Below are 25,100 nucleotides of genomic sequence, written 5' to 3' on the forward strand. Positions count from 1 at the left end.
TGAATAACATAATCAATATCATTGCCATAAATTGAAATTATCCAAATACATATGTCAGCTCTACGGCATATAATTAATAATCTCCCACTTGCATTAGAGCCAATCAATATAGCATCTAGATACTATTGCATAATGGACTCCAAAGCGGATTAGCACTATTATCCGCTTAAGCTATCTTCTACACGGTTACATTGCCCTCCCAACTATATTCCTTACTATATGATATCTGGTGTAACCTCGATTCCTTCACCTGAGCAATAGCTCTAGTATTGTCACAGAAGAGATCTACTAGTGATGATATGGAAGGAATAACACCAATTCTATTAAGAACTTCCTAATCCAAATTGCATCCATCGCAACATCAAATGCAATGACGTATTCAGCATCTGTAGTAGAGTCATCAGTCGTCTTCTGCTTGGAAATGTTCCAGCTAACTGCACCTCATTACACGTGAATATGTACCTTAAGATAGACTTTCTATCATCCACACCAAACTAAAAGTCAGAATATGTATTCCAATCTCAAATCCCCTCCTCCATATACTAGAACCATGTCCTTAGTGCTTTTAAGTACTTATGAATATTCTCGAGAACTACCAAATGTTCAAGTCTTAGATCGGAGTGGTGACTGCTAGTCCTACTAACAGCATGCACGATATCCATCCTAGTATATGACATAACGTACATCGGACTACCTATAGCCGAAGCATAAGGTACATGTGCCATCTTATCCCTCTCCTCAAGAGTCTTGGGTGTCACTCTTGGAGAGGTGGATACTGTATCTCATCGAGATCAATCCTCTTTTAGAAACACTGTTAAACTTCTGCAACATCTTGTCCAAATACAAGCTCTAGGAGAAACCTATCAATCTCTTCGGTCTATCTCTATAGATTTGAATTCCTAGAATATAGGTCGCATCTCCCAAAACCTCATGGAAAAAAGTTTTGGACAACCAGACTTTTATAGATATCAGCATACCTACAACATTCCCATTAGTAAAATGTCATCCATGTATAGTACAAGAAAGGTGACCATGCTCCCACTAACCTTGTACACACGTGGCTCATCTTCATTCTTGATGAAACCAAAGGAATTTATAGTTTCACCAAAAATGACAATTCCAGCTCCTCGAAGGTTGCTTAAGATCATAAATGGATCTCTTAAGTTTGCACACCTTGAACATATCCTTGAATTCAAAATTCTTGGATCGGCCCATGAATGTCTTCCTCAATGTATCAATTAAGGAAGACGGTCTTGACATCCATGCCAAACCTCATAATCAAGTGCGCAATGATAGCTAGCATTATCTTGCTCATAGAGTCCTTTCAAACTTCATGGCATCTAGCCATATCGAAGAATCTATATCAAATATAGGTTCCTCGTAAGTGGTCAGATCATCTCTATGATCACTATCTTCATAAATGGACAATTCTTGCACATTCTCATGTAGATTAAGGTATCTTGTGGGATGACGAATTACCTTACCCGACCTTCGCAATTTTGTGACATTCTTAATCTGAATAGGGTGCTTAACTGATTAATCAACGTCCAATCTCTCACACATTTGACCGATTTGTTGATTTGATGACTCTTCATCTAAGGTTATTTCTCATCCCATGCCACCTTCTTGCATGAACTCCTTTCAAGAAAGATAGCATCTCTACCGATAACAACTACTTACTCAGTAGTGATGTAGAAATAACATCCAAGGCTGTCACTTGGATATCCAAAAAACCCGCCTTTCTCGGACCGGATTTCTAACTAATCAATACACCCGATCTTAACTTGCTTCAGACTAGGTGTGCTACTAGTCCACATCTCATGTGGAGTAGTAGAAAAACTAACTTCGAGGGAATCTTGTTGAGCAAGTAACATGCAATGAATACTTCATGTCCCCATAATGAAATGGGATGATCTATGTAGCTCATCATCGATCGCACTATGTCTAACAAAGTACGATTCCTCCTTTACAAACTCCGTTCAACAGCGGAGTTCCTAGTATAGTAAATTGAGAAACAATGCCATGCTTATTCAGGTAAGCACTCACATCATCTGTCATATCGAAGAATATTGATGTTCTTACCTATTTGGTTTTCTACTTCAAATTTGAATCCTTTGAACTTTTCAAAGAACTCATGTTTATTCTTCAAAAGACAACATACCAATACCTAGAGTAATCGTTGGTAAGGTAATGAAGTAGAAATACAAACATCACTATGTATGAGCTCTTAAACTTCGTTGACCCTATCCACTTGTCTCACAAATGAAATCCCAGTCATCTTGCCTTGAAGGCATAATTCACAAGTCGGATTAGGTTCAGAACCTAATAGAGCTAATGGCCCCATCTTATCCAATCTGCTTATCTTGTCCTCTGCAAAACCAAACTAGTTTAACTAGTCAAAGTTGTTTAAGACTAACTGTTGTTCAGACATGGTATTAATCTCAACTGTCTTCGGAAACGTTTTATTTCTAGCTCCTAATAGAGAACATCGTGTAAGTAACCAACACCAAGAACAATATTATTTCCAAAATGATATTGCAATATATTTTAAAATTTTAAAACTTGTTTTAATAAAAGCTGTTAAAATGGAGAAAATTTCATTCAACTAAAATTTTTAAGAAATTGAAAAGATAATGATCTTCCCCGTATGTTATATAAAATTTGAAAATATGTTTTTGAGAAAAAGCTGAGGAAACAACGATTGGTCCCAAAAATTTATATTTTTAAAAAATATAAATTTAAAATTTAAAATATCTTATTTTAAAAACGCTGAAAGATTTAGAAAATAACAATTAGTGCCACAAATCTATACTCATTTGTAAGGAAATCTAAAAAAATTGAGAGAATATGATTGGTCTTACCAATCTATATCTTTATATTCAAAATATTAAAAATTATCTTTAAAAAACCCAAAAACTCGAGAAAATTAACTTTAACAACGGAGTATTTTAAAGCCATCTGACATGATCCACTTGTCCTTGCTTGCATATGTATATATATGTACAGCTTTGATTTCTTAATGTTAAAAGAAATCGTTTTAAATTATACTTCCCTATTGATATATAAGATTTACATACATATAGGGGGTTCATCATTTACATTCCATAAATAACCAATTATTGAAAACTTGTTATAAGATAGTCAGTCGAACAATCCATCCGAATTTCATAGTTCATACACAGTACAAGGCTTATGAAATGTGAGTCGTAATTCAATCAGATAAAATTTAATAACACAATTGATCGAAAGAAAAAACAGAGAAAGAAATTCAACTGCACAATTACAATGTGTTGTCATGGTAAAAGTGTAAAATTAACATTTACGTGATATTATATTTTAGAGGACCTTATTCATATATATTTAAACTTACAATATAGTTTATTCAAATAAATATTTTTTTCCGGTCATAATTCAAATAGTATTTAACTAAATACAACCAATATGTATTGTTATCTAGCGCGGGTTTCCTTTTCTTATTAAACATCTAAAATGAAAACGAGAAACACAATGGCTCATTTAGAGAGCTATTACCTGCTACAGACGCTTCTTTGTCTAAGCACCTTTAAATCAATTTATTGACTTTCTCGTTTTTGTTTTCAAGGTCATAGATATTTTTAGTCTATTAATCGAAGATACTCTCCTTTAGAAATCGGTATAATATTATCCGGAACGTGCTTTTAGTGAATTTTAAATTTTTTGTCTGAACATAAAATACACTTATTATAAACTCAATTTGCTATTTGTCACAATCTTGTGATTTTATGAATTTATATTTCAATAGACCAAACAAAGTCAATAGCAGGATTGGACGTGGAAAATGCAGGGAATCGTTGTTCTTACCAAATGACTTCGCACGTTATCCACGAAATATCAATGCAGGCGACCCCGACGACGGAGGCTACCCACTTCTTCCTTCCCCACAGAGTACATTTTTATCTGCCACTTCTCCTTTATTTAATTATGTTTGTTCTTCATCGTGTATCACGTGTTTCACAAAGTAAATGATTGCACAATCTCCACCGACCAAATCCATATTATACTTCAGCAGACAGCATTAGCATACTAAGATGTGCTTTACATCAATTATGATTAAAGTTGGGGAGTGATAGATACGAGAATGCGATACGAGTCACTGTATTAATAGGAGTTTTATGTATTTGTCCATTTCTATAGTTGTTGGATTTTAGTGAAAGGAGAAAGATGGTTTCCAATTTCTCTGTAAAAAGAAAAAACTAGAAAACTTATTTTCCTTTCAAATCCTAAGTGGATTCTTTTTGGTAATGCCTCTCCTTGTAAATTAGGTAACAACCACCTCCACCTTCAACGGCAGTATTTTCTTGAGCTCTAAGGCACGCCTCTTCCACTCTTCAAATGTTATCTTTGCAGGACGATACTTATAGTAGTAGGATGATCGACTCCGGCGAGTTATGATAAGCTTCTCCAGTGATAAAAGACCCTTGATCAGGTACGCTGCAAATGCAAATTCTACCTCGCGCCCAGTAAACTGTATAATCTCAATCACCCGTCGATACTTATGATGCAAGTCAGCAGACTCCTCGCCTATCATTACCTCTTCCCTGAGGTTTTCAACCTAACAAGAAAAGGAAGAACGCACATTGTATCATCCTTATTTGTGTTAAAGAATTTTTTTAAAAAAAAGAAAAAGAGAGAGAGAGGAAGAATATATAAACATACAAGTTACCCACAAGCTCAGCTGACATGTATATACGTCAATCATAATCTAAATTAAGGTTGTTTATGAACCCACGCATGCATGGTAACATTCACATATATTGTTCATTCAGCATAAACAGGACAGGATGTGTGCCAAAAAATTTTAAAAAAGACAAACTTTCATCAGAAGCAATAGAAATAACTCAAGAATCAGTTGAGTAATAATTCCAGGAACAACTTGTGGACATTATAAGAGAGATCCATCGATTGATCAATGGTAAGTAACTAAAGGAAACTCCACTCACATCTAGCGTAAGGTGTTGCAAGTATGGGGCTGCCTTTATCAGGGAAATAACTCCATGGAGGGCCTGCATATCCCTGCAATCATCTCCTAACGTCGATTTCAGGTGCCTCAGACCGCTTAGGTCAGGAAAATGAGGCAACCATTGTAATAACTGCAAGAAGATGCAGATTGAAATTCAGCTTTGTGGGAACGGAAGATCAGATTAATCGAACTAGCTTACAATGTGGAACAATCTAACCTTTTTAAAACACGGTATGTCCAGGTCAATAGCCTGCAGCTGGGAAACATAGCAAAAAAGTGGGTGAGAAAGAAGCTCGAAATTCTTGCGCTCCAAATTCCTGCATCCATCAATGACCAGATCAACAAGCTGAGGTGCATGCTCGATCGGCGAGATCTTCACCCAACTCGGGTACCTCAAGGAAACAAGGTCAGGAGTAGGAGCTGATATAATGATCGAGGCCAGAGAATAGCAGTCCTGGGATATATCAATGTATTTCAATCTTGACATGGGACCAGTGACATTGACCTGGGTTCTAGACAGCAGATGGTGAAGGTGCAGTCTCTCAAGGAACTCACACCTCAGCAAGATAGGATCCAGAGAATCAGTACTTATTGAAACATATTTCAAGGTGAGGCATTTCAGCAATCTGAGGTTGGGAGATAAAAGGGGCTCAATCGAGGGAAACTTGTAGCATTTGGTGAATCTGTCCCAACGGCCAGCGAACTCCAGCAACTCCGTTCCCTTCCCTAGTGCGAAGGCAAGCCAGGAGTTGACATCATCAGAAAAAGTCGGTTCAAAGCGAAAGCTAATGCAGAAATGACGTAGAGTGGATGCACCACCCCTGTAGGCGCCAATGAGTTGATTCACCCGGTCCGCATACTTAGATGCCGCTTCGTGGAGGAGGATTTGTTTTTGGTCACGACAACCGCATGCAACCGGCTTTCCTGGAGCCTTAAAATCCAAGCCCAGGATGTACAACCAGAGAGACCTCCATCTTCGCGACAGTATGCTAGTTCTTGCTGCTTCTTCCGTCGGCAAGAGCACCAGGATGTTGCGAATGAGGATTTCATCTGGCAGCATGCTCAGCCGATCCTTTTTCATAAGATCAAAATTAACAATTAAAATTCAATTCCATTACATACTTTTCGTACGACTAAATTCGATCCCGTTACATTATATTACGCAGAAAAGGGCATCAGATCAGATGAGTTCAACAGTTTAATCTATAGCTATTACCAGAAGGCAATTTATGAAAAGAAAGAAAGCCAATTTTCTTCCGGGCCAAAAGATTAAAATTGCTTAAAGTGACCATCAATTGAACGTACCGCAGTGTCCGAACACCGAGACAGCTTTGACTCTATCGCCATTGAAATTGATGCAATCAAAAGGGTCACTCGTGTTCCTCAATAAATAGCTTAGCAAGAGCAGGAAAAACGCGGCCTTTCTACACCATCATCAATAAAAAGCAGTCCTTTTTTGAATTATTAGCAACCAAAGCAGTCACTTACATGATAATCGAAGGAAAAAAGCAAACTTGCAAGTGAAACGGAGCCGAGGTCAGTCCATCGCAATTAATAATAAAAATTGAAAAGGAAAGGGCAAAGCTTTCAACGAGATGATGGATCTGTTCTGTGCACGGGAGGAGAGAGGGGATGGGAAGTGGGAAGAGAACTACCAGTCGGGGTCGGCGTCGAAGTCGGAGGATGGGATGTTTTGTGCTACGTTTGGTTTCATAGTAGGATTTTAAAATTAAATTTTAATTTTGAAAAATAATGGTATAAATGAGACCCACCCTTTAACTTTGTATGAATTATTTTGTTTTATTGTGGAAAAAAAATAGTATAAATGAGATCCACTTTTTGAATTTGTATGAATTATTTTATTTTGTTATAGATAGAATTAAATTAGAATTGTAATTCTAAAATTTTATCTGCGAACCAAATAACTCTTTCTCTGCACTACCTGGCAATTGGTGAAGCCGCAAACGTCACGTCCCTCTCCCCTTTTATACTTTCGGGTTTTAGTTCAGAGTGCTTCTTTTTACCCGTATACGTATATGTATATAAGTTTTGGGGGTTCAATTTTCAATTTTTTGGACAATGATCCCAATTTTTCTCTCCATTCTCAAAGCTTGCAGCAATTCGGTTTTAAATTGAAGTTGTATTGTTAAATTGGAGGGAAAAAAGAAAGTGGAGGGGAGTAGAATTGAGTAAAATTTGATTTTAAAATCAAATAAAGCCTTTAGAGACCTATTTCCTATTACGGACACTTCTTTGTCTAAGTACCTTTAAATCAATTTATTGACTTTCTCGTTTTTGTTTTCAAGGTCATTGTATATTTTTAGTCTATTAATGGAAGATAATCTCCTTAAGAAATCGGTATAATACTATCCGGAACATGTTTTTAGTGAATTTTAAATTTTTGTCTACACGTAAAATAAAAATACATTTACTAAAAATTCAATTTGATTTTATGAATTTATATTTCAATAGACCAAACAAAGTCAATAGTAGGATTGGATGGGGAAAATGCAGGGAATCGATGTTCTTCTGACCAAATGACTTCGCACGTCATACACGAAATATCTATGCAGGCGACCCGACGACGGAGGATACCCGCTTCTTCCATTCCCCACATAGTACATTTTTATCTGCCACTTCTCCTTTATTTAATTATGTTTGCTCTTCATCGTGAATCATGATTGACGTGTTCCACAAAGTAAATGATTGCCCAATCTCCACCAACCAAAATCCATATTATACTTCAGCAGACAGCATTAGCATACTGAGATGTGCTTTACATCAATTGTGATTAAAGTTGGGGAGAGATAGATACGAGAATGTGATACGACTCACCTGTATTATTAGGAGTTTTGTGTATTTGTCCATTTCTATAGTTGTTGTTGAATTTTAGTGAAGAGAGAAATACGGTTTTCAATCCCTCTATAAAAAGAGAAAATTAGACCTATTTTCCTTTCAAATCAATCATAAGTGGATTCTTTTGATGATGTCTTCCGTAGAAGGACTATGTGTATTAAAGAGATTCACTTAATGAAAGTAGACAATCAATGAAGAAACATACTTCAAAAGAGAGATAAACTCCTCAAATCAAAATTACAGATGGTGGCTTACTTTGCTTTCCATCACCATCGAGACAGACAGTCTAGGCTCCGACTCAGTTGTGAGGTTGTCTGTAGACAAAATGGAAGGAATGCAATAAGGTTGAGACTTGAGGATATGATCATATGCTGCCGCAGATTTGTGAACTTGAATTATTGAGGGGATCACTATGCCGCTACAAGTTCGGGATATAAATTACTCCTACTCCTAAAGATGAAAGCTCGTATGAGCTGAGAAATCTGCAGATATTTTGTCTGTTGGATAAGTTGGTGCCGAAATCCTGTGAGATCTCCTGGTATTTATAGATTTGTCTCCCGCCTTAGCGGTTACTAATCTACCCTCTAATCCTTTGAGAACGTGGGCTCCTTGTTAACTTCTTCCAACGATAATCTTATTCCCACGTGATAAGTATCCAAAGTTTTGACCCAGTCCACCTCGGATAATCTTTCTCTCTCCGATCTATATCTACCCTATGATCGCGACTCGAAGAGGACATCGTGACTGCTCAGACTCTGAGACAATTAGGATTCAGATATGACGTCATCACTATTCAAATTCTAAAAAACAGTCCGTCACAGAATTTGAATCATGCAGCGTTATGCACAGTTACGTTCAGATTCTACTAATTTATTGGCTTAGAATCTAAATTTGTTTGTTGTGTCAAAAGCGACACCGTTCTTCTGGGATTCCACCAATATTACGTCGATACCCCAGACTTTCATAATTTATGGAGATGCCCCCGACACGCCTAATGAGCAGATTAGGCCCCTGATACGTGGCGAGACTCTGAAAATTATTTTATTCTGGTAACTGAGATGTAAGCAAGCGGAAAAATTAAAAGCTTTTTCACGCAAAGATTCAACAGAATCCTTTGGACATTTTGCCACCATTTCTTTTTCCACTCCTAAACCATTGCGCCCACGAATCCACGAACTTCATAGCCATGTTAGCTTGACAAGGTGTGATAAGAAAAATTGCCTTTAAATAAATATATATAATATAAAAAGTCTAAAGAGCGGGTTGTTATCATTCGATTTGAAAACCCGAAACTTCTAGTTTAATGTAGTTGGTTGTTAGAATTAGCCCATTCAAATATCATCAACTCTTGATTAAGTTGTCCCTTCACTTGTTTTATGATGTACCTTCACCGTGAGCATGCATTTCTATTATTGTTATCATCAAGCTGTCCCTTCACTTGCTTTATTTTATGGAAATTCGATGTATCCTGACCATGCGTAAGCATTTCTATTATTGCTGCCATTTAAAAAAATATCAATTTTTCAGATGATGCATATTCATCATTTCATATTCTCCATTGCATAGAAAAATAAGACGTATATGATTGAATTTACAAAATAAATGCAAGAATTTCCCACTTATAGAAATATAAGTTAATGAAATTCGATTTCTCTAGCAAACGTACCATAAGGCCTGATCAAAATACAAAATAAAGCAATCCGGTTACAAACAATTTCTCCCACAGCTCGACGGCTCGCTCTATACACGTGAAAAAAGAAGCATGAGCACACATGACATCCTACAACTTGCATTCTCCAAAGTATGATACAATGAAATTCGATATTCCAAGCAAAAGTAACATAGGCCCTCTTTAAAATACAAGATAAATTCATTCGGTAAATATTTATTCATTTACTCCCGCGCAATGCATGAGCTCGTCTAGTTATTGCTAATATGAGAATATTGTAACCCTCTTATCATTTTTACTACTTTTTTTCTCGATGTTTGAGTATTACGAGATCGTCTATATCATAAAACAATTTGAGAACTACGATGTTATGAAAAATTTTGACCTCGATGAGGAGAGGCAAGGAAAACAAATAGTATATGACATGATGTTAGCATAATTTTGAACTCATAAGTATTAGGATTTCTATTTTGTCATAGTAAACCCATGGACGTTCTTTGTAACAGAAAAAAGAAATGTCGGAGTAGATTTTTATTTGATTAAAATATTGGATCTAAATTCACATGCTAAAGACTGTATCCTGGGTTAGGAAATAACACGTCGATTTGCCATCGTCGCCTCACCTACCTTGTACCAGCTACACGTTATTATCCTTTTGCTTTTGTTTTTGTTTTTGTTTTTGCTTTTTTTTTTTTTCCGGTGGCCATTATCCTTGTCCTTTTTATTATTATTAAGTAGAAAAAAGAAAAAGAAAAATCCAAAGACATCCAATTTAATTTGGAAAATACAATAATTGTTATGTTCCTTTTTGGTCCGATCAATCTCTTTTACATATATTTTGCTTCCGGCAGTGGTGCGGTGTGGACGCATCAGTCAACGTCGTACTTAACGACCTCTCCGACCACTCTCATTCCCTTCCCCCACCATTTTATCTGAGAGAGCCATCAGAGAGCTCTTCCTTCCCGCTGCTTCTCTCCTTCCTTTCACTGATTAGCGCGCGCATAGGAGGAAACCTAGGGAGGATTTCGAGCTTCCGTTCAATTCCATGGCGAAGGTCGGAGTCATGCTGGAGGTCGGAAGCGACGGCGTCGCCGTCATCACCATGTCCAATCCTCCCGTCAACGCCTTGGCGATTCCAAGTGAAGCTCAGAAACCCCCGGCTCTTCAATTGTTACTGCTGCTAGAATCATGAGTGAATTCTTACCGTCCTCGATTGCTGTTGTGTCACAGTTCTGGCTGGACTGCAGGAGAAGTTCGATGAGGCCATGCGGAGGAGCGACGTGAAGGCTGTCGTGCTCACTGGTAGGCTTCGAGTCTGAGTCCTGGAGCTTGGCTTATCGGTTTCGCTGTTTCTCCAATTAATTGCGAGGATTTGTTAAGCTAGATACGGGTGCTGTGGTGTCAATCTGTAGCCTGGATCATTCATCCGAAGTGACGAGCTTGCCTACTTGTTTGATGCATCTGAATATACAAATTTGACTTTCTGTTAATTTATGATTCGAACGTTGATAATATCATCCATCGAAGTGCACTGGTCCCTGTTACAATTTTTTTCCTTGTGCTATTGAAGGCAAAGGCGGGAGGTTCTCCGGTGGTTTTGACATCAATGTTTTCGAGAAGATTCATCAGACAGGTATGAGTTAATCAAATTGGCTCTGTTCTTGCAGGGAAAATTTGACCCTGTAACTTATTGGTTTGCTGCTTTTCCTGACAGGGAATCTAAAGCTTCTTCCTAATGTGTCTGTTGATCTGGTGGTTAACACAATGGAAGGTCCTTTACATTTCATTACTGGTTAAACATCAGAAAGTTGCTTCAGCAGATGCTTATGCCATCGTGATTGCATTTGCTATTTAATTCCCAGCCTCATGTTGTTTCTTGTCTCCTTAGATGCGAAGAAGCCAATTGTTGCTGCTGTTGAAGGACTTGCTCTTGGTGGTGGCTTGGAGTTGGCAATGGTCTGCTATTTTTCAGATTGGAAGAACACTTTCTTTTCTCTCTCTGGAATATTTTGTTCCTACTTACTCACCTCCAACTGCTTTCGCTTTCTGCAGGGATGCCACGCACGTCTTGCCGCTCCGAGAACTCAGCTTGGCTTGCCAGAGCTGTCACTTGGGATAATTCCAGGATTCGGAGGTAAAAGCTGCTCGCTTAAATGCTGAAGCAAATTTCTTTAAATGATTGGAAAGCTGTTATATATAAGCATGGCCAGTTCCGTGATTGCAATGCTATCACTCTCTTTTGGCCTAATTTTCCGTATCTTTTTACCTTGCAAGGTACACAGCGTCTTCCAAGGCTCTTAGGACTGCCAAAGGCAATTGAAATGATGCGAGTAAGCCTATACGCATTGACCCCAATAAGTTTCACATTTTGTGTACTTTGACAAGATTGAACATGTAAAGTTGTTCACTGAGCTACTACTTGCATCTGATGGTATTGAGAGAACTGGAGTTTTGACAGAGAAGAGGATACTTTCACTGAATCAATTTTTGGGGCCATGGCAATCTAGGTTACATCGGTGTTCTTTTCTGCTTCATTAGCATTAATCTTTTCTGGATGTTAATGCCAAAGATTGGAAGCAAATGAATCTTTATTTTCAAGTTATAAGAAGTTTTAACATAATAAAACCTCTGTACCAATCTAAGAAAATGAGGTTCTCTCTTGTTCTTCGAATTGAAAAGGGGGCATACTGTGATGTTTCATGTTTAGAGAAACAAAATACTAAATAAATGGAGTTTAATTGAGAAGATTCAATCAGATGCCCATTTCTATGTTGCTAACGGGACTTTAAGTAGACCCATTGCTTAACTTTGAGCTCCTCTCTCTCTCTCTCTCTCTCTCTCTCTCTCTCTTGGTTTGGTGGGGGAGCAATTGAAGCACTTGTCTGCTTCTAAATCTATCGCTCCTGCAATAAGTGAATATGACACATTACTTTTGTTTTTTTGGCAGTCATCCAAACCAATCATGTCAGAAGAGGGAAAGAAGCTGGGTCTAATTGATGAAGTTGTTCCTTCTGGAGATCTGTTGAAAGTATCTCGTCTTTGGGCTCTGGAAATAGCAGATAGACGTAAACCATGGCTGCGTTCACTTCATAGGACGGATAAACTTCCTCCACTGTCAGAAGCACGTAAAATTCTCAGTATTGCACGAGAACAGGCCAAGAAGACTGCCAAGAATTTGCCCCAGCACCAGGCATGCCTTGATGTGATTGAGGAAGGCATCATTCATGGTGGATATAGTGGAGTTCTGAAGGTACCTCTGGCCTTAATCTTATAAGTTGCCCTGATGATGTGGTTGACCGATTTTGGAGCTTCCTAGTTCTTGCTATGGGCCTTGAACAATCTAAATGAGAAGTTTGCATTAAATTATTCACTTATTACATTTTAGAGGGACAGTCTATATGGGTTTCTTGTATGGCTTTTAAGGCTGTCATTTGTTAAAGGAGTATTTTTGTTGCAGGAGGAAAAAGTTTTTCATGAATTGGTTCTATCAGATACTGCAAAGGGCCTTGTTCACGTCTTTTTTGCTCAACGTGCAACATCTAAGGTACGTAACATGGATGAATAACCCGACCTCTGACCTATGGGGAATCATAAAAATCTGTTGCCTTTGACAATCCATCTAATCACTCGAAAAAAGATGCTTCTGTTTCGGATCTCAAGAAATAAAGCAGTTTGAAAGTAGGGTGTGGTCTTCTTGATGCATTAATTTTCAATGTTTTTAGTCTTGGAAAACCAGGAAATGCCTGTGCATCACTTGGAAAATTTTGCAAATTATATTGTCGTTGATTTTAATGCACTATTAAGGCGAATTACTCTTAAAGTCTGAATTTTCAATTTTCAGGGCTTTTTTTTAGTTTAATCTTGATTTTTCATTTTGGTTAGTTGATGTTGGTTATTTTACAATTTTTTTGGGTTAAATAACTATTTTCCCGCTGACGACTCATGACGTGGCAAATATCATGAATGATTCTCTCTTTGTGGACCATATGAGCTTGGAGGTATTTTCTTGATTGTGTTTGCCTTATATGTTGAATATTCTTCTGCAGGTGCCTAATGTCACTGATGTTAGGCTAAAACCGAGGAACGTGAAGAAGGTGGCCGTATTAGGTGGAGGTCTAATGGGTTCCGGCATTGCTACTGCTCTTATTCTGAGCAACATATATGTTGTCCTTAAGGAAATCAACAATGAATATCTTCTAAAGGGTATAAAAACGATTGAAGGTATGCAACCTTTTGAAAGCTCAGTTAGGATTTCATTTGTTTGTTTGATTTTGTGCTAGCACAGCTGAAAAGGTAGGCCATCAATTGATTTTTAGGATTTTCTGTTAGAAGTCTGCCCTGAATGTTGAATTCTATCACTATGCTAAGAAGTGGTTCCTGACTTTAAAGCAAAAATGACTGGATCTGCAAGAATTGATCACCTATCTCCAGTTGGCTACATGGTAGTTGCTCGCTTTATGAGATGAGAAATTATGATTTTTGCCATCAGTGCTACTAGCCGTCAGTGAAGGTTTATGGACCAGATACTCATATGTAGACTGTCTGTTGATTGACATGTGACTCCATATTTAAATTTGGCCACGAAAACACAGAATAGGCACAAATCATCTTTGATATTGCAAAAAAATTTCTGTGATCTTTTATTCCGTAAGAATTTTACTGAAATTACTATATCCGATCCAATTAATATTCTACATTTTGTTTTGCAGCAAATGTGCAGGGTTTAGTGTCAAAGGGAAAACTGACAGCAGATAAAGCAGATAAAGCTCTCTCCATGCTTAAAGGTGTTTTAGACTATTCGGATCTCAAAGATGTGGATATGGTCATAGAGGTAAGCAGCATGTATCTTGGCTATTACCGGCTGAAAATGATTCTGAAATTTCTACAGTTACAGATATTTGTTTTTTTTTTGGCCATAATGATCCGGCTATTATAATGGTGTACTGCTCGTTCATAAGTTAACTTTTACTGGTAAAACTGTTATGGTGCTAAAACATATAATGTACTTGTGTCTTGAGAATTATGGATGAGTTTCAAAAGATATCTTTCTTTCATGTTTCCCAGTCTCCCCCTCCCTCTTATTTTGTGTAACTTGTTTGAAATCATGTTGCAGGCTGTTATTGAGAATGTTTCGTTGAAACAAGCGATATTCAGTGAACTGGAGAAAGTATGTCCTTCACACTGCATATTGGCCACAAACACATCCTCGATTGACCTCAATATTGTTGGAGCAAAGACTAGCTCACAAGATCGGATTGTGGGTGCTCATTTTTTCAGGTAGATGACTTGTTTCCTCATCTCATGAGTAATTTGTCTGACATTATGTCATTGCTTTTATTTATTTTTATTTAAGGACACTAGTGATGGATAATGTAGTTTCTCTATGATGCTGTCAGTCTTTCCCATTCCACATTTTCAACATCTAATCGTGTAATGATCTATTCTAGTAGTGACCTGTGATAACATTCTGGTTCTTCAGTCTATTTCATGCCCTTGATTTATTATCTGTTTCTGCTTGTGGAGTTCAGCTTCTTATCTTGGTCATTGTTATCTCCACGATAGTTTTTTTTTATTTTTTTAGCAATTGTATACACTTTTTCTTTCCCTTGCTGGAAATCAAATAAGCAATAGGAGTCTCTTTGGTGCTACTCTGAATAATTTCTTTAAGTCAGTTGATTAGAAATTTGTGAAAGTTGGCAGCGATATTTTGGATTTTGACTAAAGACTGTACTACTATTTGTCCAATACTTTTAATGTTTGTTGATAAAGATTAGCCTATCGGAATGGCCATACTATCTAAATCCTGTATGATCGTTTTCTCACTGCACACGTGTTTAGGCTTCTCTGATCTCATTGCTCCTTTCCATGTTACAGTCCTGCTCATGTGATGCCTCTTCTAGAGATAGTACGATCTGAGAGAACTTCTGCACAAGTGATCCTCGATCTCATGACAGTTGGAAAAATCATAAAGAAAGTTCCAGTTGTGGTGGGTAATTGCGTTGGATTCGCAGTTAATCGGGCATTCTTCCCATATTCACAAAGTGCGCATATGCTGGTCAACTTAGGTGTGGATGTCTTCAGAGTTGACCGAGTTATAACCAACTTCGGGTTCCCCATTGGCCCTTTCCAGTAATTATTCTCTCTTACATTACTTCTTATGATCAGCATCAAAGTCATGTTCTGCTTAAATTTAATTGTGAGCAACTAGTAATCTCCCAAAATAATTCTCATTTGGAGCATACTAGGAACTCACTGGGGCAGATTCTTTGCTGCACTTCTGCCACCTCTTTTCTAGTCAACATCATGTTATCAACCTATAGTCTTATAGAGAAAGAAGACTGGATAATCTCCACTTACCATTCTTTGAATTGCTCACGGTTATGGGTCCTTGTGGCTGCAGTGGCCTCAAGTTGTGCAGTTTTAGTGATGTAGGAGTTTCTTTTATGCATAGACAGATCTGAAAATCAGAACTTTCTTTGATTTTTGATAAGGTTTAATGGGTTTAAGTGTCTAAAAACTAGCTAAGAACAAATATAAGGGTGGAGAAAATGGAGGTGAGAGTGAAGAGACATCTAGATACATTTGAGTATCAATCAAGTCAAAATGCAGATGATTCATATATGAGGTGCCAGCCTTCTGCATCAAGTGATTTGTCGCTTAATTTGTGTGTTAAATGCCTCCAGTTCCCACCCCCCTGCTCTTCTTCCTTTTATTTCCATCTTTCTCTTGCCTTCATAACTTCTAACAGTCTTTCAAACACTTCTTAGATTTACCAAGAAAGCAACCTAGTATGCTTGTCATTAATTATACTGGTGTAACTTTCTTTTCAAAAGCTTAGATGAGTAAGAAGTTTGATCAATGATACATACCTTTTGTCATGCTGCTATATACAGGCTTGGTGATGTAGCTGGATATGGTGTTGGGCTGGCGGTTGGGAAAATATTTGCTGATGCATTCCCTGGCAGGACCTTCAAATCACCTTTGGGTGAACTTCTAATAAAGAGCGGGAGAAATGGTAATTAAGTAAACTTCCATTTGCTATAATCCTTGGTCAACTAATTTGCTTCTTATTGGCTTAAAATGAATGCTGGCATTTCAGGGAAGAGCAATGGGAAGGGTTACTACATCTATGAGAAGGGAAACCGACCAAGACCTGATCCCTCAATTTTACCACTTGTCGAGGAATCTAGAAGGCTGACCAATATAAGGCCTGGCGGGAAGGTATATTCTTCTGATCAGTATAGTATCTCGTATCAAACTATAAGTCTTCCACATGTTTTATGTTTCCATGCGAACCTTTTTAACTTACTTCTGTTTCTTTTGAGGACTGCTATTGATTTTGTTCCATTATGGGCAGCCTATATCTGTTTCTGACCAAGAGATTTTGGAGATGATACTCTTTCCCGTCGTGAATGAGTCATGCCGTGTCTTGGAGGAAGGGGTCGTTATTCGAGCATCTGATCTCGACATTGCCTCTGTGCTCGGGATGAGTTTCCCATCCTATCGGTGGGTAGAAAACTACTATTCTTTTCCTTTTCAGTAACTTTTCTGAGATGGCTTTTCTTTCGTAGAATGCTATGGAATTGTATGTTACTGTTTCATTACCTTGCCGTAGACATGCCCTTAGAATATTCAACTGTGACTGGGGATTTCCCTTGCTCGTGATTTTGCAACATAAGAAACAAGTAAACTGCCGGTAATTCGTAATGGATGATTGAAAGTACTGACTGGTTAAAAAGAAAAATTTTGCATTTAAATGAACAATGAAATAAGGTCAGTTTGGCCCAGTATGTATTGGCTAATCATGATTTACTTCTCGTCAACAGTGGGGGCATTGTTTTCTGGGCGGACAGGGTCGGGGCTGACCACATATACAAGAGTCTAAAGAAGTGGTCGGAACTGTACGGTAGTTTCTTCAAACCATCAAGGTTCTTGGAAGAGAGAGCTTCCAAAGGAGTGCCTCTGGTGAGACCCTTCTTCCCTCGGTGTTTCCATTGGCTTCGAGGGAGCTCTTCATTTATGTCCCACACTGATATCTATTGAAATAGTCTGGTTTTAATACAATACATTCACATATGGGGGTTCTACTTTGTGCAGAGTGCACCAGTGTCATCGTCTTCAGCGTCAAGGTCACGCATGTAAGTGTATCTTGTTGACATTGGGCGACCAAGAAACAAGGTGACAATACCGAAGCGGAGCAATAAGAGAACAAGATGTTTACAGAAGTACTCTATGGTTTATCTTGTGGGTTGATGAAATCTGTAGTATGTGCCTATGCGGGGAGTTGTTCTCAATTGCAATTATTCGATTTTAACTTCTGGCTGTGGCTAGTAAGTTAATTCTGGTTCTCAGGAAAAAAATAAAAAATAATAATAATAATAAGTTAATTCTGGTGCGCTTCCTTCCCCTCCCCTCTCTCTTTACGGTGCCAAAATTCTGGCAGAGTTAAGAAAGTAAAACTATAGGACCTCACATGGCGAATTGGGTCTTGGCCGTGGCGAGGTTGGGCTGCACCCTGGGGCCACCATGGTCCATTCAAATTGAATTTAGGCACATGCTGCGTAGAATTTCCTCTGTTCGTCTTCCGCTTCATTGGCTGCATACCCTCCCAGACCTGCTTATTGGGCACAGGGTCCATTTTTTGGAGAGCAAGGCTTATGGATTGATGATCTTTACTGAACAAGTATACCTGATGGGACGATGTTAGCGGGGAGTAAGTGAAGTTCAATCGGAAATGACAGTTTAATTTACATTCGCCAGATCAAATGAATAATAATCGTGGCCTATTGTGAAACGAGCTCTCGACTCACTTGGAAACAATAATTATTGGGCCTATGGTCCAATCTCAGCCTTTGTATCCAAGTACATGTGATGTAACCCGAACCACAATATTAGCAGAACACCTTGAAATGCAAACCTTAACTTCGATCTTCATGAAAAATCATATAACCTTGACCTTTATTCATTCGGAAATCAATCGAGAAATCCTTACAAGTATCATCTGCATCACCCCTACGGCTCTTTAATTTAGTTTACATTCTACTTCGGAATATATTACCAACTAAACTAAATCCTACAAGAAAAAATTGAAAGATCTTAAGATCTAAGCATTACTGTTATAGACACTCATGCTGTGCAGTCTCTCTCGCAGCATCGCAACCAACAAAAGCCGAAACTGAAATCCACCTCCAATATTGGTATCACTCGAAGAATGATCCTTTTGGCCAACCTAGTTAAGTTTCGGCCAGATATTTCTCTGGTCGAGCCTTGCAGTTGAAGTTGGTCCAATGCGAGCATCTATTAATTAGCTTTTTCGATCTTCTGTTGGCTGCTTCCATTTTCAGAAGGGAGCTGGTTTTTTGCAATATCAATATAAGTAGAGGCAACAGCTGTAACTGCTGTAGCCTGAGAAGGCTTGCCTGCAGGAGGAACCGGTTTCGTGAGACCATTACTCACTGGATTCTGTTTATCTCCTGCTCTGCTTCTCTCACTTGCTGTTCCATTGTTGATTGGGTCTTCCTGACCTCCTGATTCCGCTCTCGCCAGCGATGAGTACTTCGTTTCTACGAGAGTAGGGAAGATTACTGTCAATACCAGCATTCCTTGAGAGTGTACGCACTGGTACGAGACAAAATTTCAACTAAGATTTGATAAATTCTAAGCCCAAATCTTCAATACATCCAACTTCATACTATGGCACCATAAACTTTCCATTTGGCGCCCGAGGAGCAGGATATTTTTTCTTTTGGATACGATTATAAATAATCCATCCCTTCAAGTGCCTCAAAATACTAATCAAAAGATGAAATCAGCAGAATGAGAACAATATTTGAGGTTTTATGCAAAAGAGAATGCTATCAGAACTTGCCTTTTATTTCTCCGACCGTGATAAGCTTATTAAGACAGTCCCGTAACGTCGTTAATACCAGCCTCTCCTGTTCTCTATAAATTTCCGTCATCCCTTTACCAGGGGGCAACTGTGGATTTGAATTACCACCAGCGCCCATCAATCCATTTGAGGAAGCAGACGTCAAGAACATTGTGTCCTGTTCATCACACATCAAAGCCAGTGTCCCTGGAGACATTGGCCTCTGAGTTGGGGCATCAGCAGAAGCTTCTGTGTCGGATTCGTCTCGACCACTCTTATCAGGTGCCTGACTTGCACTGGAACGGTCTTCAGCCACAGTTTTGTCACCATCTACTTCCTGGTTTTGAGTCCCTTGTTTTGCTGACAATGAGAGGGAAGTTTCTGTCTGTTCTGTGACCAGTTTCTCTTTTGCATCCTTTTGTTCTGATTGAGATGACAAGAAAGAAAAGAAACATGCAGTGAGCAATTGTGTCCTCCCCAGGCTTTGACAACAGGGTGAGGTTATCAGAAAATGATGCTGCGTAGTCGGACGAAATGCTACACGCTAACGTGGAATGTTGCTACAATGAGTTTTGCTCTTAAGAACATAAAACTAGCTATGCTTGACAGAGGAAGTTTTTATTGGGGGGGAACTGATTACTACTGACAGTACATTAAACAAAACATTTTTGGGTACTTTTCCTCTCAAAGAGGGGGATAAATTGAATAAGTAACTAGCAATTTCTACAGTAGAAAGCACAAAACTTCTATTCAAAAATTAAAATTGTGAGACCAATGAAAGTACTATTTTGAAGCAGAAGCAATACCACATAAAAGCAGGCGTATACATACCAGCAAGCGTCTTTGCAGCTTCTTCAGACAGTACCACTAGAACTGAGCAAAGCTCCTTCACATCTTGCGGTTGGATGATGTCAGCTAACAGAGACCTACATTAAGGATATTGAGTAAACTTAATAAGCAAGGAGGTTAAAAATATCGCTTGAACAGTATAAAAGAAGGTTTGTACCTATACGTATATTTGGAAGGGCCCAATAAGGCAGGGCCCCCACCTGGGGCAACAGGAATAGAAGATAAGGAAGAGGAAGTTGCAGCTCTTACATGGTTTCCCTGATAAGAGAGAGAGATCGCAATTCGCATTAATTACTTTCTTTGCACCACCACCAAGTGTAGGTCAGATGCATCAAGCAAATTCCATGTTTAGTTCCTCCTAAAAAAGGTGTACACTTATTAAAGAAACTATATCTTCCTCCTAGATTTGAAGCATGGAGTCTTTTCGGTTGTGAGGAATTTGAAGAAATGTCAAAATTTTCCGACTTTTAACCTTTAAGGGTACAGGAAAAAAATGCATTAAATCCATGCTGCAGAAGACAGGTACGATAAAAAAAATAGCATAAAGTTTAATCCAACAGGATTTTCCCTCATTCATTTTGCAACAGAGAAAATAGAACACATGAATATTTTTCCCAGATCTCCAAACAAAATGGAGCCATTGATACCACTATATTTTCAAATCTTTATCTAGAACTGTAAAATTTACCTGAGGGAATTGCTCAACTCTTTGATTGGACGGATCTTTCACTGTCGACCCAAAGAAGAGTTCTTGGCCTTTTCTCTTCCTAGATAATGGAGCACATGCATAACCCGAGGATCCAATAGCTCCAGTGATGGCAGCATTTGCTGCCTGCTGAATGTATGTCATGTTGTGGGAATGGTCGCCATGGAACAAAGCCTGTCTTTCTTCACTTCCTTCAAAATTCTTGCAGTCCATACACCTACAATTTTCGGAGCAGAGGATGTTGGCTTGGAAGCATTCACAGTACTTCTTAAGGCAACCTGATTTTTTGCAATTACAACCCTTGTTGTGCTTTGCTGACAGTAAAGTTTCGCCAGTAATATCCTCCTACATTCATTTCACACAATTGCATGTGTTAATAAGCAATAGTGCAAAGTAAATAGATAATTTGCATAAATCAGACGCAGGGAAACCAGCAACACAACTCAAAAGTATTTGTTAAACCACAAGTGCCGACCAACTTATTGGATATTAGATAAGAGATTGGGCAGAAGATAAATGGAAACATCTGGTAAACTTACCCTGCTATCTCGTATTCCATGAGGGCTACCAGCAATTTTTGGCCTGAATGCATTTGGGTTACGTTCAAGAGTATTTTCAACTGCCTCTCTCCTGGCAGCTTCGTTCTCAACATTGTTATGACAGTTCATGCAGTTGCATCCATCACAATATATACCCGATGCAAAGCACTCACAGTACCTAATCAAGAAAGCCAAATTAATTCCAGTACAACTTTCTATTTAAATCACAATCACAATAAATTGCAACAAGATAATTAATAAATCAAAGAAGAAACTCGACGAAGTCTCCGGTCTGAATTTCAACATAATTACTTATGCAGTCGTAAGACAAATAGTACATGAGAAAAAACATACAAATTATGGTGACAATAGCAATACCCAGATTCTACCTAATGCATCCAGGCATAAAGAAACTATATACTTGGTTTACATCATACTTCAGCTTATTATATGCGAAAGCCAAATTTGGACCCAAGCTCTGTCATCTATGCAAAACACTGGATGGTCAATAATACAGGAAGCAGGTCAACAAAGGGGAAGAGATAAAACATAATGAATTCCTTTTGTATGCATAAACTGTGGAACTGCCAAATCCACCATAAAAGTGATGCAAGCATTCACCAAAAAAGAAAAAGAGTGATATTATTCTCGCATGAAAACTGAGAATACTACACATAAATTTATCTGCAGGACAAAATGTTCGTTTCCTAAAAAGACAATTTAACAACCCCAAAAAGAGAAAGAACACTGAGTATTAGTATTAAAATCTAGGTAGATATGGACAGTATTTCTTATCGTATATATACATGTCATTGACCACATTAATGTTCACGGATGTCACAACGAAATGAGACTGATATTGTTTTAACTGATGCATTTTGTTTTTTTTTTTTTACGTAATGGACCTTGCACCTATCATTTTACTTGGGACTTGGTTATCTGAAAAATAAGTTTCTCTTATAGCCTCCCCAGTAGCTAAAACTTTTATGGAGACAAGCATGAATATCATACCTCTAGCTCCCACCTCGCACTTAGAGTGCCCAAGTATCTGATAAATGAGAATAGGGAACAAAGCTGGCTGCACCTCATGCATATAATGCAAGTGAACCCACAGAATATTACATGCTTTTTTATCAATAAGTGGGATGTAACCTTCAAAAGTACATATTTCTGAGCAGACAAGTTAGGCGTTGTCCATTTGACAAGAAAAAGCAGAGCAAGGTATACAGTTTTTACACCTAGAGTAGTAACCTTACATAGCATTAACAGAAAAGACTGAAATATTTAATTTTTTACAGAAATGCTGACACTTCAATAAACTAATATTCAAAAAACAAATCATCCAAGAATTATAACCTTTCCTCATTGGTAGTATGAGAAAAACCGATCAAATTAATGCTTCCTCAAACATGATGAAATGCCTGTTCTCTTCACAGTGCAATAATATCTTTGCAGGATAACAATGACAAAGGGCATCCAAAATACCAGAAGATAAACTTGTTTTCAATGAGACATCAGTAAATACTTTCTTATATGAGTGTACTTACAGCTTCAAGCATCGTGAATGTTTACAGTTGCACTGTTTTTGTTTCTTTGGCGTGCCATCTTTTCCATCTGCATTCGATCTCGGTCTTGCCTTAGGGGATTCGGGTTTTCTGGAGAAAAGACGCATAGCATATCAGCAAAATAATGCAAACTATCATTCCCACTTCAAAAGCTACTCAAAAGATTTTGATTTTTCGATATACACAAATCTCAAACTTTTCATAATTAAGGTCACCATTAAGATACAGATGGGACCTTTAAGCCCAGTGAGGATGCAAGGTATTAAGAAAATGCAGATCAAAGTCATTGAGAACTTGATACTGCTTTGATTATAATAATGAACGATACCTTTAGAGCTTATCAAAAAAATAATGAATGAGAACAGATAGAAACAGCAAGATGAAACGAAAGGAAGAAAGATGCGGTTTTAGAGCTATAAATCCTGATAAAATGCCTAATTTCGACAAAGCTCTAGACTTTAACAACAAAAGAAGCAACCACCTATTGGATACTCACTAGGTAAAATCTATACTAGCCCAATGTAAAACTTAAGAAGATCAGATCACTGGTTAAAACACAACGAACTCGACAAATCTATCCTTTCATGTAACTACTCAAGTTACTTCTTTGAAAAGAAGAAAATTGCTTGCGAGAAAATAATGCCCAAGAAGGGTTTTTTTTTTTAAATAATAGGCCATAAACTGTTTAAATTACTTATTGGACAAAAAAACAATGTGAATTAATTGAATAATCGAAAAACCATGATTCTTGAGAATGGTTGATATTGATTTGATAATTTCACGAAAATAAGTATTCCAAATCATATAAATGAACACAAAAACCTAAAACTTTAAGAGGAGACATTGGTTTCATCAAGTCACCAGCACATAACACCAATCAAGCTTCAATTGTGAACAACATTAATGAACCAAAAGCATCGCCATACTGTCGCAGAAACGCCAATGGAAGCAAGAAAGAACCTTGCAAACGGAACGACTGAAAGAAGATTGAAATAGAGAAGAAACCCACACTGCCCTAACTACGGGATGAGGTACCCTTGGAGGGACAGGCCGAGCTGGTGCCGGTGCCGCGGCCGCGGACGGTGCCGGGGCCGGGGCCAGTGGTACCGGAGCCTCCTTAGTTTGGGCCAGCGTCTGTGTCTGTGGATGCTCCGGCAGAGCCGAGCTACTGCCCCCCGGGTTGTCCCCGCTAAACCCTGTGAAATCGAGCTGCCTCGCTAGCTTCTTGGCGGGGTGGTCCCCCGTGATACCGGCGTTTGCAGCCGCATCCGATTGCTTCTCCTTGCCAGGATCCTCCCCTTCCCCCATCAAATCCAAGCTCAAATTTCCCCGAATTCGCAGATGAACCAAGCTCTCAGGACTCAATTCCCCCCCTTCAAGAAACGGAAGTGACCCAAGAAACAGACACGACCCAGCACGGGCCTCAGCACCAGAGCTCAATCGGGGCCCTCCAAATTTGAAATTTTGAAGCAGTACCGGGCTGCTCAGCTCGAGATTTGCAGCTGGGTGCGGCCAGAAGCGGCCGGAATCGATCGAGAGAACCCGGCCGAGGAGAGTGAGCAAGCTGCAGTGGAGAATACACAGTGCTAGAAATCGAGGGCTAGGGTTTCTGGGGTTAGAGATTGTGGCAGTGAAGGGATTGGAGATGAAGAAGAAGAACTGAAGAAGAGAGAAGAGAGCGCTTTTGGTGTTTGTTGGCTGTTTCGTTCTTTCATTTGGTTTCGCTCTTCGCCTCCCTCTCTGTCTGGAGCTTTTGAAATTGAATTCTGTAAATATTGGACGGTCAGATTTGAGGGTTCGTGGCATCGGACGGCTATGGGTAGAGGAGACGATCGACGGTGGGAATTCATAAAAGTGGATATGCATTATGAAGCCGTTGACCGTAGGATCAGGCGAGACTGTAAAATTCCAATTCCCTCACCCGAAGAGAGCGATTGGTGATAATGTTCTTTTTTCTTCTTTTTTTTTCTAAGATGATCATGTTTATTTATCATCATCTGTACAAGCAAAATTGCTTGATTATGTTCCTTGTAAGATTGTTTTGAGGTT

General features: G+C 38.5%; 3 protein-coding genes across 6 annotated transcripts; 1 reads left to right on the forward strand and 2 right to left on the reverse strand.

The window, feature by feature from the left end:
- Positions 1–4,110: 4,110 nt before the first annotated feature.
- LOC116194313 (putative F-box/LRR-repeat protein At3g28410) lies at positions 4,111–6,658 on the reverse strand. 4 transcript variants are annotated; one of them, XM_031523100.1, is made up of 5 exons: positions 6,305–6,658; positions 5,819–6,071; positions 5,217–5,725; positions 4,980–5,129; positions 4,111–4,591 (listed from the first exon to the last, which is right to left on the reverse strand). In XM_031523100.1, the coding sequence occupies exons 1-5, from the start codon at positions 6,344–6,346 to the stop codon at positions 4,298–4,300; spliced, it is 1,248 nt and encodes a 415-aa protein (XP_031378960.1). In that variant the 5' UTR covers positions 6,347–6,658; the 3' UTR covers positions 4,111–4,297. The 4 variants fall into 4 exon arrangements, with proteins under 4 accessions (XP_031378960.1, XP_031378959.1, XP_031378958.1 ...); XM_031523099.1 differs by having other exon boundaries at positions 5,217–5,316; positions 5,392–6,071; positions 6,305–6,657; XM_031523098.1 differs by having other exon boundaries at positions 5,217–6,071; positions 6,488–6,656.
- A 3,696-nt stretch (positions 6,659–10,354) lies between these two features.
- On the forward strand, positions 10,355–17,930 carry LOC116195230 (peroxisomal fatty acid beta-oxidation multifunctional protein AIM1). The gene is made up of 18 exons (XM_031524231.1): positions 10,355–10,663; positions 10,755–10,826; positions 11,095–11,157; positions 11,239–11,295; positions 11,413–11,480; positions 11,577–11,658; positions 11,799–11,854; positions 12,472–12,774; positions 12,982–13,068; positions 13,571–13,745; positions 14,234–14,355; positions 14,638–14,801; positions 15,399–15,653; positions 16,418–16,539; positions 16,624–16,745; positions 16,882–17,030; positions 17,351–17,489; positions 17,622–17,930. Exons 1-18 carry the CDS (start codon positions 10,570–10,572, stop codon positions 17,664–17,666), a joined length of 2,175 nt encoding a protein of 724 aa, XP_031380091.1. The 5' UTR covers positions 10,355–10,569; the 3' UTR covers positions 17,667–17,930.
- A 524-nt stretch (positions 17,931–18,454) lies between these two features.
- Positions 18,455–24,781, reverse strand: LOC116195231 (protein tesmin/TSO1-like CXC 5). The gene is made up of 8 exons (XM_031524232.1): positions 24,061–24,781; positions 23,034–23,141; positions 21,487–21,664; positions 20,930–21,292; positions 20,399–20,499; positions 20,224–20,318; positions 19,393–19,815; positions 18,455–19,087 (listed from the first exon to the last, which is right to left on the reverse strand). The coding sequence occupies exons 1-8, from the start codon at positions 24,357–24,359 to the stop codon at positions 18,825–18,827; spliced, it is 1,830 nt and encodes a 609-aa protein (XP_031380092.1). The 5' UTR covers positions 24,360–24,781; the 3' UTR covers positions 18,455–18,824.
- Positions 24,782–25,100: the final 319 nt, after the last annotated feature.

Source organism: Punica granatum, chromosome 2 (assembly GCF_007655135.1).
Source record: "Punica granatum isolate Tunisia-2019 chromosome 2, ASM765513v2, whole genome shotgun sequence".
Lineage (NCBI taxonomy): Eukaryota > Viridiplantae > Streptophyta > Magnoliopsida > Myrtales > Lythraceae > Punica > Punica granatum.

Excerpts from the sequence above, each read along its gene's own strand:
- LOC116194313 (XM_031523097.1), bottom strand. The coding sequence starts at position 6,346 with ATGGCGATAGAGTCAAAGCTGTCTCGGTGTTCGGACACTGCG. Across the intron at positions 6,072-6,304 it reads CTCGGTGTTCGGACACTGCG|GATCGGCTGAGCATGCTGCC; the intron begins GTACGTTCAATT and ends CTTATGAAAAAG. Across the intron at positions 4,592-4,979 it reads TGCAACACCTTACGCTAGAT|GTTGAAAACCTCAGGGAAGA; the intron begins GTGAGTGGAGTT and ends TTTTCTTGTTAG.
- LOC116195230 (XM_031524231.1), top strand. The coding sequence starts at position 10,570 with ATGGCGAAGGTCGGAGTCATGCTGGAGGTCGGAAGCGACGGCGTCGCC. Across the intron at positions 10,664-10,754 it reads CAACGCCTTGGCGATTCCAA|TTCTGGCTGGACTGCAGGAG; the intron begins GTGAAGCTCAGA and ends GTTGTGTCACAG. Across the intron at positions 17,490-17,621 it reads CTTCCAAAGGAGTGCCTCTG|AGTGCACCAGTGTCATCGTC; the intron begins GTGAGACCCTTC and ends TACTTTGTGCAG.
- LOC116195231 (XM_031524232.1), bottom strand. The coding sequence starts at position 24,359 with ATGGGGGAAGGGGAGGATCCTGGCAAGGAGAAGCAATCGGATGCGGCT. Across the intron at positions 20,319-20,398 it reads CCTTCCAAATATACGTATAG|GTCTCTGTTAGCTGACATCA; the intron begins GTACAAACCTTC and ends TCCTTAATGTAG. Across the intron at positions 19,088-19,392 it reads CACGGTCGGAGAAATAAAAG|AAACGAAGTACTCATCGCTG; the intron begins GCAAGTTCTGAT and ends CTACTCTCGTAG.